Genomic DNA, 14362 nt, shown 5'->3' on the forward strand with positions numbered 1-14362 from the left:
TCACAAAATCTATTTATGTCAAATAAAGTGGCTTGAAAGAACTAGAACTTGTTATTTTATTTTACTTTATTTCATTTTTATTTTTTTTATTATACTTTATTTTACTTTATTTTATTTTATTTTATTTTATTTCATTTTATTTAATTTAATTTAATTTTATTTTATTTTACTTTATTTTATTTTATTTTATTTTATTTTATTTTATTTTATTTTATTTTATTTTATTTTATTTCATTTTATTTTATTTTATTTTATTTTATTTTCTTTTATTTTCTATCTTATTTTATTATTTTTAGCTTTCTTTAAATATATTTTTTTGTTTGTTTTGTTTTGTCTTATTTTATTTTTTATTTTAGCTTAATTATTTTATTTGATATGATTTTAATTTTTTATTGTATTTTATTCTATTTTTCATTATATTTTTCTTTACTTTAATTAATTTAATTTTATTTTATTTCGTTTTATTTTTAATTTTAATGTTTATTATATTTTAACTTATTTTATTTATTTTTTTTTTCATTTCATTTTAGTTTATATTATCTTTATTATATTTTAGTTCAATTTATTTTATTTTATTTTTGTTTTAATTTACTCAAATCTTTAAGTTTTATGTTATTTTAATTTAATTTCATGTTATTAAATTTATCATTTAATTTATTTTATTTTATTTCGTTTATTTTTATTTTTTTTCTGTGATTTTTTATTTTAATTTATAATTATGTTTATTTTTCGCATCATTTTGTTCACTAAAAATTTTCTTTACTTAAAATTTTCAACTTCATTTTGTTTTATTTAATTTCAATTTTATTTTCTTATTTATTTTCGTTTTTATTATATTTTACTTTACTTTAAAATATTAAAGTATTTTATTTAATATTATTTTATTATTATTTTTTGTCATTTTATTTTGTTTTTTAATTTTTTTTTTTTATTTTACTTTACTTTGTTTTTTTATTTTTTTATTTTTTTCCTTCTTACCTTTATTTTATTTCGTTTTGTCGTTTTAATTAATTTTATTTTTTGTATTTATAATTTTATTTTACGATTTTACGACAGTTTGTTTATTTTTTTATATTAATTTAATGAATTTTCATTTTTTTTTCAATTTTTATTTTATTAAATTTTGTTTTGTTTTTGTGTTATATTATTTTATTTTATAATAATTTATTTCAATTTATTTTTATTTTTATGACATTTTACACATTATGTTTTATTAAAAATAATTTGATTTCATTATTTTGTTTTGTTGTTGATTTTCATTTTGTTTTAACCAAATTTTTTGTTTGCACTTTTTTCTTCGACTTCAAATTGATTATTTTTGTTTTACTAATTTTTTTTGCATACCTATTTTGTATATTCAACTCACTATTCATAGTTTTTGTCATTATTCACACACATTTGCATATATTAATTTATAAGCAGTGCTGTTGTTGTCATTCACATACACATACATAGGTAATTTGCTATGCTTTAATCAAACAATTTTTGCATAAATATTTTGCGCAGCAACGCACTTTCACACGCATGACATCATTCGGAAGCGTTTGCCAAGCCAACATATAATTGCCAAGAAGACAGTGCTAGCCAAGGAAAACAAAACGCAAAGAACACACCGTTCATCACCAAGTGGCCAGCTGCACACACACTACAACCATACATGGTTCACCAACGCCGACAGCAAAAAAATTGCGTGCTGCAGGTCAGACTGGCAGCAACAACGCCCACAGCGGCATGCCGCCACCGATGACAACATTTTCAAAATTGCCGCCAACCTATCCTTGAAACATGAATTTCCTGTTATAAACGAGTTCGTTAGTAGTCAGCAGCCACAAAACAAAGCATACACTCGCGGGCACGCACACGCACGACTACTCGTTTCAGTACGAACGACCAGCAGGCGACCTACACTGGCGCAAGTATTTCAAATTTCGCTGCTTCACAATTTTGTTGTTTTTTTTTTGCCTGCGAATCTTTGAATTTTCAACCGATTATCCTTTTACGGCTTTGCCACTGCACACTCGTTAACTCGTATTAGCCTTCGAGAGCTTTTGTTGTATTGGACGACAAGTGTTGGTTATTGCGAAGCAGCAGAAGATGAGGAGAACGCGTCAAAACGCCGCCACTGCACAATGATGACTGAATTGTTCCTGCTGCCAAGCAAACGGCAAAGCCAGCAAACCAAGGATGCGAATGTTGTTGATGGCCATCAACGACCAACACGCACGAATTGAGATTTTTGCTTCATATGACACAACAAGCGGCGAAGGATTCGCACGAGCGGCAAAGCGATTCGGCAGCACGATGCTCCACCAAAGCGCGCCAACAATAACAAATGCGGTGCAGTTGAATAACCGAAACGAAAATTAAGTAAGAGCGTCAATGCACCGCTACCAACACGCTGTCAACGCACTGACAGCCCAATAAAGCACACACACACACACACATCGTGTGCGTATATGATACAATTGCCGTTATCCGTTTTACCGTTGTGGCATTCGCTGTCAGTAGAGCGGCGCGTTCAAATCTCGGCTGTATCAGAAATTGCACTGAAGTTACTTCGCATCCTGTCGTATCCTTTATTTTGAACAAATGAAATGTAGTTCATGCAGCTCGTTAAACATGTTGACACACTTTATGCCACCGCCATCCATTCGGGTATATGGGCGTATGCGTGGTCGCGTATGTGTGTTGTGTGGTGGCATCATCAGCATCGTGTCGAGCATGTTGCACGACGCCAGTGTGCTCCGCGTCAACTTTACGAGTCTCGAAGTGATGTCATGCGGCGCCAATGCACGAACCTGCCGGTGTGAGAACGTCTGGTGTCGTAGCGTGTTGCTGGCAACATGTTGCCTACGGCATACAGGATATGCGTACGAGCGTGTGGGCGCTGAGCACGGCGTAAGGGAGAATTGTAGAGTGTGTGCGCTAAAATGCTCTGAGCGTGAGATTTCCAGCATTGTTGAAAATGAAAAGCTCCCAGTTTTATGGCAAGGATAATGTTATAGAAGGCGTATAACAGTTGGTATTTCTATAAAGATAAACTAAAATGGAATGTATGTGCAAGTAGATAACGTTTTATAGCCATAATTTCAAGTTGTTGACTATAAACTGTTGGATTGCATTTCGCAAAAGCTTCTTTTTCCAAGTTCTCTTCAGGAGTATCCTAGTTTGTTACCATAAATCATTTGCAGCTTTATTATTAAGCACCTTACCCATGCTTGAGCTATAATTTTTTATGAAAGCAACAAAGCGCCACTTGTTGTTGAATTATAAAGTTTAATTCAATACATCCTAGTTCGTTTCTAGCTTTTTAAAGTTGTACTTTCTTCCTGTTCTTTTGTTTTGAAAAACTTTAACACCCAGAAGGAAGCGTCGGAGACCCTATAAAGTATATATGTATTTGAATGATCAGTATATTGAGCTGAGTCGATTTACCCATGTCGTCTGTCTGTCCGTCTGTATATATACGAACTAGTCCCTCAGTTTTCAAGATATCGTTTTGAAATTTTGCAAACGTCATTTTCTCTTCAAGAAGCTGCTCATTTGTCGGAACTGCCGATATCGGACCACTATAACATATAGCTGCCATATAAACTGAACGATCGGAATCAAGTTCTTGTATGGAAAACTTTCACATTTGACAATGTACAGACAAAAGTTTCTACCTACTCATAGATAAGGAGGCACTAAATGATATTACTGGCCAACTATATCTAAGATCACAATTTCAAAATGTTGGTAAATTAGGATGGACTGTAAAGCATGTGCGTAGAATGATTAGACCCTGGAACATTACTTTAGCGAAAACCCAACCTTCAGCCTGTTGAGACGGCATAGGCGGCATAGATAGATGGGGTAAAAAATAGCATACTTTATGCAGAATATAGCTCAATTGATTTTAACTTAGAAGCACAGTGGGCTTGCTACCCTCCCACATGATTTTATGAAACTTTTAGACTGCTTAAACAAAGTGTCCGTTTATAAATCAAGCAATAAATGGGATCCATTTACGCGGTTAGAAACCGAAGTGTTAAGTTCAATGTGACACAGATCTTTGAAATAGATATTTTGATATCTTTTAAATGGATTATTGAAATTTTAATGAAATAATGAATGATATGAGATTTAATTTGGTTTAATTATAAATAAAAAACCAAGTGAGGAGCAGACCCGCTTTATAGACTTTGTATTTAAACGATGCAAGATACAGTCCTGAGGAGCAGTATACTTTCCTTAGTAGAAAAAAGTTTTTTAAAAATCACTCCTACAGTTGAGGCGCACACCTAGTGTCAAGTTTTCAAAAAAACTCGTTTTTGTTTTTTTCCAAATTTTGATAGTTCATAACTTTCAAAATAACATACTAAATTTTAAAATTGATATCTCAAATATTTTTTAGTTACAGCCTTGAAAGGCTTGCCGTTCAGTTCATTCAGCACAATATCATTTTTCGTATTTGCCGTTGTGATAACTCGACGACAAATAATCGGATAGTTATGACATTTGTTATGCCTGTTCTGCATATAATACTATCGATCGAGGTTTTGATCTCAACAAGAATCGTATATTGAACTTTTTTGAAACGCAGTGGTGTGGTAAAATTTGATGGTAAGTCATTGTACGGAGAATATCATCTATGTAGTTGAAGGAGAATTTTTGATTTTTCAATTTCATCCACGGAAAAAGCCGGAATCACAACCGTATCGTAAAATTACGAAACAATCGATGCAATACCTTTTTAATGCCCAAAATCGACGTTTTTAATGCTGTCACACTAGGCCTTATTATATTATTAACTAATTATGGAAAGAATAAGTTTAAAAAGAAAAGTAATAGCAGTTCTGAAACTCACAAGAAAATATATAAAAATATTCCTGTAAGTGTATAGATATAGTCATTTTGCAAAGCTTTAAACAATATGTAACTAAAGATAATAAAAAAATAAAACAAAGAGCCTTTAAGAAACTCATATAAAAACAATAAGACAAATTAATAGCTGCTCTTAAAATCACTGTCATTTAATTATAGCGATTTAAAAATACTCAAAATACCATGGCATTTAATATATTCACACTTGCATCCAAAAATCCTGGCGCGAAACGAGCTAAAGCCACTTTGTTAGTGCCACATAGCACATTTATAATCATTTCATTTCATGTGTGGATTAAAAGTATGGTTAGGCAAATGCCAAAAATGCAAATTTCAACATTTTCGCTCACACATAGATATGTACCTATGTATTATATGTATGGATTCATCTGTGAGATTTTGATATATGAAGTTGCATCTAAATATTTGGGGTAATTTCTAATTAGTAATTTAAATTAACACATCGTATACATATCTCTATATAAAAGTACATATACATATGGTATATACAAGTATATAGTTGCATTTCTACAGCCATGAGTGCTATAACTAATAAGCTTTTGAGCTTCAAGGCAAATATACATATATAAGCTCATTTGCAGCCACTTGACATTTGGACCTTTTATCATATTTTATTGATTCAAGTGGAACATAAATTTTGGATTACTTGTACTAAGTACATATACACACATATGCAAAATATCAATATGAATGTTTAAGCGGCTATCAATATCCTTTGGAAGGTCGTATAGACATGCTATTGTCAATATGAAACATGTTGCTTAATTACACCGTTTCCGAACTTTAAGAGCGCATAAGAATTTTTGACTAAAACCTATCGAATAATAGTGTTAACATTGCAAAGCAATGACCAGAATACACGAATCTGAAAATATCACTATTCTTCTATTACAAAGCGATCTAGACACTTTTGCCACTGCCTGAAACGCTTCAAAGATCACTATTATAGGCTTTTTACTTTAGGAGAAAACAACTCGGTCGGCACTGCGACACTTGCTTGAAAAGCAAGAACGAGCACAGGTGGGTGATTATTACCATAAAATTTCAAAAGTGCACGAAAAAAGTCAATTGGAGAACGATTATTTTGAAATCGTTTTAAAGATCACTGCAATAGGTTTTTTGACTGCATAGTAAAAACACTCGGTCGTTCGTGATACCTGATTTTTAACGGAAATCTTACGGTTTCTTTCCACATACATATTTTGTATATATTTATTTACAAATAATATCCAAAATCTTAACGGACTTTCAATTATACAGATTGAAGCTAACCAACAGCTTATTCAATCTTATTTAATCAAATAAAACATAATTAGCCTACAGCATGATGTGAACTATTAATATTGTTAAAAAACTTAAGGGGTTACATGGGTTTACGGGTTTCAAAAAACCGAATTTTTTATTGTATTTTTAAATTCTACAACATCTCTAGAATATTGTCCTAAATTGTTAAGCTGATCCGAGTAATAGTTTCGGAGATACAGCCTTGAGAACTTATGCGCTGGAGGCTAGCTACGCTAAGTGCGCCATCTTTAAGCGCGTTTTTCTCGAAACTGTGTTTTTGAAGTCGGTTGGCAAGATTTCTCGAGAACTACTCAACTGATCTTCATGAAATTTTGCACAGGTTTTTGAGATACAAGTCTTAAAGACTTAGATGAAGGATTTTTTTCTATTCGAAATTCGCGAAATTTTAACTTTTTTTTCTTTCTCTCGTCCAAGTTCTGTTTTGGTGAAGAAAGCTGTTTTGAAGAATCCTTCACTTCCATATGAAAAAGCATAAGAACAATTACTGGAAAAAAATTAAATTCGGGGAGGTTGAAAAAAAGTTACAGCTGTTCAAGGATGAGTGAAAATATAGAAGAAATTCGCTATATTTTGAAATTTGTTTACAAAAAAGGGAAGAATGCCATGCAGGCCACCAATGAAATTTGTGAAGTTTACGGAGACGATGCTGTATCAGTTCGTGTAGCACAACAATGGTTCGCTCGCTTCCGTTCTGGAAATTTCGTTGTGAAAGATGCACCTCGCTCTGGTCGACCTACCGTTGAAAAACTCGATGAAATTATCGAAAAGATTGACCAGGACCGTCACATAAGCAGCCATGACATCGCTAAGGAACTTAACATTTATCATCAAACGGTTTTGAACCATTTAAAAAAGGCTGGCTACAAAAAGAAGCTCAATGTTTGGATACCACATGAATTGTCTGTGAAAAATTTAATGGGCAAACTAACATCTGCGATTCTTTGCTGAAACGAAATGAAATCGGACCATTTCTGAAGCGAATGAAAAGTAGATCAAATATGACAATAATGTGCGAAAAAGATCATGGCCCAAGCATGGTGAAGCTCAACAAATGTTCGCAAAGCAAGCAAAGAGTTGATGCCTTGAAAAGTTATGATGAGTGTTTGGTGGGATTCGATTGGAATCATCCACTATGAGCTACTCCAGCCTGGTCGAACGTTTGATTCTACATTTTACAGTCAACAACTGATGAGATTGAAGCAAGCAATCAAAACAAACGACCTGAACTAATCAAAAGAAAGGGCATCGTCTTCCATCAGGACAACGCCAGACCACACACATCTTTGATGACTCGGAAAAAGCTGGGAGAGCTTGGCTAAGAAGTTTTGATGCATCCAATATAGCCCTGATCTTGCATCGTCGGACCAGCATTTGTTTCGGTCAATGCAGAGCTCCCTTAATGGTGTAAAGTTGGCTTCAAGAGAAGCCTGTGAAAATTACTTGTCGCAGTTTTTCACCGAGAAACCAGAAAAGTTTTACACTGATGGAATAATGTATCTAGCGGAAAAATTAATTATAATTAAAAAAATAATTTGAAGTTTGATTAGAATAAGAAATGATTTTGCGACTACTTAATATCATAAGAATTGGAGTCCATTTGTGTCAAAAAACGGGCGCGGTACAGTGGACTAAACCGAAATTCCTTATAGTCACGGCATCAATCAGAAACAATGACCTTCAAAACTGTGAACTAACTAACTAACTCTCCCCTATAAAGACCCCTAAAACTTATTCTATAATCACATTCAAGAATAAATCAAAACAAACTGCATAAAGTAATGATTTTAAAATGCTCACCAGCTATTAACATATTCTATACTTTTTGTAATATATATATATATTTTTTTATTTATACATATAACCGAGTACTCATAGATACTTACATACATATATACATACATACATATGTATAAATTTATATCTTCTTACGAAACGCACCGCACGTAGAATATAAAATTAAAAACTCAAGTAAACCAAACGAAAGCATTCTTGTTACCCGATGGAGAGCTACTCACAAAATCAGCGGTGGGGTAACGAAGAAGCTTAACTGTTTGGCGCTACTGCGTCTTATACGTGTATTGTTATGTCATTGCTGATAATGAAATTTCGAATTTGCAAAGCAATTGCGGTCGATTTAATTGATATTGTTATTATTATTATTTTTGACCACTTTTGTTGTTGTGACTGCCTGTGCTTTGAAATAAGTGCCAAATTTAAAGGCGATGACGAAATGTCAGACAGTGATGTTTATATGAATGTATTTATATACATTTACATATAAGAATGGATATTGCTAATTTGGTATAAATAGGCTTTTGGGCATGCGCAGTCAACATTCCACTTGCAGTTCTCGCACTTGTAATAACTCAAAACAAAAACCACTATCAAAATGATGAAATTGGTAAGTTTGGAATTGGAGAAAAGCAAAACTTCTAAAATTTCATTAAATTTTACTTCTCTTCATCTCACAGTTGATCCTCGTTATTGCCGCTCTCTTCGCTGTTGCAATGGCTGTACCCTCACCAGTGGCTGGTCCCAACCCTGAGCCCAACCCACAATACGTATATGGCTCATACCCAGCTGTGGCCTCATATCCTTATGTGTACTATGGTTAATCCAACTGGAGATCCTTTGAGATATTGACCTCTCATTCACTTTTTGAACCCGGCTGTGACTACGGTTTAATGATTTGCCACAATAACAATTTCATATTTGGACAGCAACAGTGATATAAATTAAGGGTGTCGCTTGTTTTGATTTCTAGTTTTTTTTTCGTTTTTGTATTTTTTTAATAAAAAAGATTTTGCAAAAAAAAAAAAAAATTTTTTTGTTGCTATAGATGTTTGTAGCCTGGTGACATACTTCAAATGGAAGTCATTGAGTTATAGTTGTTCGAAATGGCCACTCCCAGTAAGATACTAATCTTACCTAGCTACCGTGTCGATTGATATTTGCAAGGGATGGATTCGATAAAATTGGATATATCTCAGCACTTGTCCTTTATTTATATTCTGTAAAGAAGTACAACTTCTATAAAGAAGAGAAGAGCCCGAAATGCATGACAGTAAAAATGAAAGAGTGTTGGAAGATGTCTAATGATTTAACCAAATGATCGAGGACTCACAGATAGCAGAAAGTATTTGGAAGAGATATGTAAGTCGATCCTCACTTGGACAGCTTAGAACGGCGGTTCGCTGTGTTACCTGAAACTCCTGTATAACACTTATAGATCGTATGACCATTACAAATAGACAAAGCATTTCGAGCTTATCACAAATCTGTTCGGATAATCAATGTCAGTGTCGGCTATGTCTCCAGGTTCCCCGAATGTAAGACTGCCGAGATCTTGCATGACAATAAAATAAAAAGAGTGTTGGAAGAATGTCTAAGAATTTGATAAAAGTATCGACAATTCATGGACAAAGAAAATATTTGGAAGAATTAAGTGGATCCTAACAGGGATCTCACTTGTGCAGATTAGAACAGCGGTCCGTTGTGAAATTCATATATGTGCATAAAATAGATCATATGACGATTTCAAAGCGAGAAAGCGTCTCGAGCCAAACACAAATTTGTTCAGACGGTCAGTGTCAATGTAGGCTATGTCTCCAGGTTCCCCGAAGGTAAGACTGCCGAGATCTTTCATTATATTTAAGGCTATGTATGTATATCCACCGAACTGTCGATATTTTGCAAGCGTAGATCACCTGTAAAGAGATAGCCAATGAACTAAAAATAAGTCTTTATTCTCTGGACAACTTATAAATGTTGTAGGATGTTTTTTTTTTTTTGGGAACTATAAAAGTCCCGAAAACTGCTTTTCGGAAAATCATAATAAAAAGTACGGGCAAACAATTGAAGCCAATATGAAGAACCAGCATAATTATTTTTTCGACTGAACGACGGATGGTTTCGGACACAATGAAATGACAAGTGATTTTCATTCAAAATATTGTAATTAAAATTATTAGATCGATATCTTTATGTTGGTTATTATGTGTTTGAGAGAAGGTTAGTCCTACTGAGAGATCTATTTGAGAGAACGTTAGACCTACTTCCTTCATCTAAACAAGTTTACAAGTTGTTGTTTTTTCATATTGAAAATATTAATGAAATAATAATGAGAGAGATTACTTTTTATGATTTATCCATTAACCATTATAACTCATAAGGCTATTATGTAGACGAATTTCTACAAATTTATAAATATATTTTATTTTTTTTTATAGATTTTTTAGATCATTTATTGGTTAGTTTTACACCCGTCTCTAGAAATTATATCCTAATCCGCTCGCGTCAAGTGATCTGCTTACATAAGTCGAAAACAAATTCTCCAAAAGCATCATAAAACATCTCAAGTCCAAACCATTCCGCCAGTGTGCGCAAAAGCGTAACCAACCACTTGGGCAGTGGTGTTATTTCACAGACATCTTCGATCACGTGCACACGCGGCAAGATCGCTGGATGCAATTTCAACTGTCGATGTAACTGTAACGAGTTAAGCGCAATGGTGCAAACATAATTATCGAAGAGCATGAAACACTCGACATTAAAACGCACGAAATCGGTATCGTTTTCTTTCTGTAACGCCGATGCTTGTGGTGGTGGCTTCCAGCATAGCTCTGGACGTATATAGATTTTGAATTTGTATGTTTCAGCGAGATCGAAGAAATTGTGTAGATCTGTATGAGAAGGTTCTATGGCATCATTTATGCGTTCGATTAGTGTCATTAGACGCACGCCACTCTCTGCATGATATTGGCTGACGTTACGTGAATGCGTGCCGCGACGACGAGCACGTGGTGCCACTGGTTCATCCAATTCTAGCTCAACGTCTGAGCTACTTTTACGCGCCACTAGCTCTTTAGTTTCATGTTGCGGCAAAGGCACTGCCAATGGCAGTTCGCATGCCGGTTGCTGGCAACAATCACCATTCAGATTCTTCATAATATTCGCTATGATGGCCGAATTCAGCGTGACCGTCTTCAAGTCGATATATTTGTTACCCACAATTGTTGCGTACTTCTCGAAAACATTACTCGCCCGCAATTCAGCCAACTCCTGCTTGGTAATACTGGTCATACCGAGGTGCCCCTCATTGTTGCGATCGATCACATGCAATTTGTAGAGATTGTTGTGTTTACTGGCGGGCGTGATGAGCACCACCACATCCGACGGCCATTTGCCGCGTTGCAGCTGCTGTATGATGTGATCCAATGAGGTCTCAACACGTCGACTACCGTTCGTATGCTCAGTATCGTTTCGCGTTGGCGGTTGTACGTCTACGAGACTTTTGATAATGAGCGGTGGTGCGTCGTCCGTAATGATTGCGCTGCGTACGGTGCGTTTCTTTTTCTGTCCCGCCGACGTATCGCAACGTTGGCGCTCTTTCAGTAGTTTCGCACAAAGCTCCCGAATGGTGTCGCTCATCGGCGGTATGGAGTTGTTGTTCATATGCATTGCGTTGGATGGAATTTAACTGTTTTCATATATTTAATGAATTCGTGGAAGTTTGCTTAATTTACTCAAGTGCTTATTCTTAAACGTGTTACGAAAGCAAGTACACAAAAATTACAAAATTTTGTTTCATAAAATGAACTAAAATCATAAAAATACCAAAAAAAATGTTTATTTGTCACGCACTTTTTAAGATTGCTCTTTATCAATTTTCATGTTGAAGTGACAAAATTTTGACACTTTCAAAAAAAATTCAAGGCGAGTTACGATATTCGCTCTTTAAGCTATAACTGAATTCAAAAACCGTAGAAAGAACTATCTGAACAGATATGTTAGCCGCAGTACCTAGTCTTACTTGAAAATCTCAAAAGAGGGGTGATGGTTTAATAAACATAGAACCACATGATAACAAATGACTGACAACCCTTTATGTAACATAACGGGTGATCCAAGTAGAGGTAATTTTTTCAATAGCCTTTTTTGTCAGATCACGCGATATGGATAATATTCGACCGAATAGACCACGACCAGCAATAAGTGAAGAAAATATAGCAGCCGTAGCTGAGAGTGCACACGAAGAACGTGAAGAGTCGACTCGGCACCGTTCGCAGCAACTCGGACTGACGTATGGAACGACTTGGCGCATTTTACGTCGAAATCTTAAACTGAAAGCGTACAAGAACTGAAGCCGCTCGACCTTCCCAAGCGACATCGCTTCGCTTTATGGGCTCTTGAAAACTTCCAAGAAGATCCGACGTTTTCGAGCCAAATTTTCATCAGCGATGAGCCTCATGGATACGTAAGCATGCAAAACTACCGCATTTGGGACGAAGAACAACCTGAAGATATTGAAGAGCTGCTATTTCATCTAGAAAAACGCAACGGTTTGGTGTGGTTTGTGGGCCGGTGGAATCATCGGTCCATATTTCTTCAAAAATGATGCCGGTGAGAACGTTAACCGTCATTGGCGATCGTTATCGCGCCATGATAACCGACCATTTGATACCTGAAATTGAAGCTGGTGATCTCGGAGACATTTGGTTTCAAAAAGACTGCGTCACTTCCCACACATCGCATTACTCAATTGAGAGAACCGTTCGGTGAGCAGATAATTTCATGTTTAGGACCGGTCGATTTGCCATCAAGATCGTGTGATATTACACCGTTAAACTTTCTCCTGTGGAGATATGTAAAGTCTAAAGTCGATTCAGGGTTTGACGCTAAACATCAAGCGTGTCGTTGGCCAGTTGCCAGTGAAAATGCTCGAACGCATCATCGCAAATTGAACTCAACGGATGGACCATCTAAGACGTAGCCGCGACCAACATTTGTATGAGATAACCTTCAAAAATAAATGCCAAAGAAAGTTCTTTCGAATGATAATTAACATTCTCCATTAAATTTGAAGTTTCTATGTTTGTTCTTTGAAAAATTAGGGAAGCTCGAAATAGATCGTGCTTTAGAATGGAGTAGGAAATCTCAATTAGTCTCAGACCATTTTCGATGAATTATTCGATCTGATTATCATCCAAAGATATGTATAACAATTTTATCTCACAAATACATATATTATTTAGTTTCAAAAAAATGTGAAACTAGGTAAGAAGAATATAATCACATGACACCTGTCATCTCAAAAATTTTGGAGAGTAATTGCAAACTATTCTGATAAAAAATTGAGTCATCTCAAAAATTTTGGAGAGTATTTGCAAACTATTCTGATAAAAATAAGGTTTTACGACCATCTGGATATGTCTCGCATTATACATAAAGAATCATCTTCAAAATTTTAAAATACAAAATATAACATTAATTTTATAAAAAAAATAATAATAAAATTTATTTAAAATTGTAAACAGAAAACAAGGTATAAATGTCAAGCCACACACCGAAGACAAACATTCAAAACATAACTGCGTTTCATAGAAAAAATCATTGAACCAATGCCAACACCGAGTCAAAAATACATAGAAGAAGAAGCAAATCGATAGTTCCGTTTACATCTAACCATAGTAGACATATGGGTATGATGCGTATGATGCATATGGGTAAGCGCCATACACGAACTGTGGGTTGGGCTCAGGATTGGGACCAGCCACTGGAGCGGGTACAGCCATAGCCACAGCGAAGAGAGCGGCAATAACGAGGAGCAACTGTAAGACGAAGCGAAGGATAATTTAATTAAATATTAGAAAGGTTGTGCTCCTCCAGTACCAAACTTACCAATTTCATCATTTTGATAGTGTTTTTGTTTTGAGTTATTACAAGTGCGAGAACTGCAAGTGGAATGCTAAAACTGAGTGCTTTGAGCGCTATTTATACACAAGTGCTCTGAGTAGTGATTTCTATTGAAAAATAATTCTGTCTGACATTTCGTCATCGAACGCCTAATTCGGCATTTCTTTACCAACACGAAAGCTATAACAACGTTTTAATATGCAAAAAAATATAATAATAATAAGCACTTAGAACTTGGCTACTTCATTATGAGCAATGACAGAACGTTAGCAGAGAAATGAGCATTGCTAGACGCAATTTAAGTGTGGCTTCCACACCCGGCGTCTTCTGAAGCCTGCTGCGCATTTCACATAATGTTCCAAACTTTCGCAGTGTATTTACATATGTTTCTTTTTTTTAACTTTTTTAATTTTTATTGATTGTTATTAAATTTAAAATTCGAAACGCGTCGCCTGCCGTAGCTATTATCTATATA

General features: G+C 34.8%; 2 protein-coding genes across 5 annotated transcripts in view; both read right to left on the reverse strand.

The window, feature by feature from the left end:
• The window catches only part of LOC126752076 (neural cell adhesion molecule 1-A), a 30614-nt gene extending 28044 nt beyond the window's left edge, over positions 1–2570 (reverse strand). Inside the window, exon 1 of one of the 4 annotated variants that reach the window (XM_050462636.1) lies at positions 2485–2570. The gene's annotated coding sequence lies outside the window, so the exon portion shown is untranslated. Of the gene's footprint in view, positions 1–1344 lie in introns of all 4 variants that reach the window. The other 3 variants (XM_050462635.1, XM_050462634.1, XM_050462633.1) reach the window with 3 other exon arrangements.
• Positions 2571–10459: 7889 nt separating this feature from the next.
• LOC126752871 (uncharacterized) lies at positions 10460–11821 on the reverse strand. Its single transcript, XM_050463872.1, has one exon. The coding sequence runs from the start codon at positions 11650–11652 to the stop codon at positions 10489–10491; it is 1164 nt and encodes a 387-aa protein (XP_050319829.1). The 5' UTR covers positions 11653–11821; the 3' UTR covers positions 10460–10488.
• Positions 11822–14362: the final 2541 nt, after the last annotated feature.

The sequence above is a fragment of the Bactrocera neohumeralis genome, chromosome 3 (genome assembly GCF_024586455.1).
Source record: "Bactrocera neohumeralis isolate Rockhampton chromosome 3, APGP_CSIRO_Bneo_wtdbg2-racon-allhic-juicebox.fasta_v2, whole genome shotgun sequence".
In the NCBI taxonomy this organism is placed as follows: Eukaryota; Metazoa; Arthropoda; class Insecta; order Diptera; family Tephritidae; genus Bactrocera; species Bactrocera neohumeralis.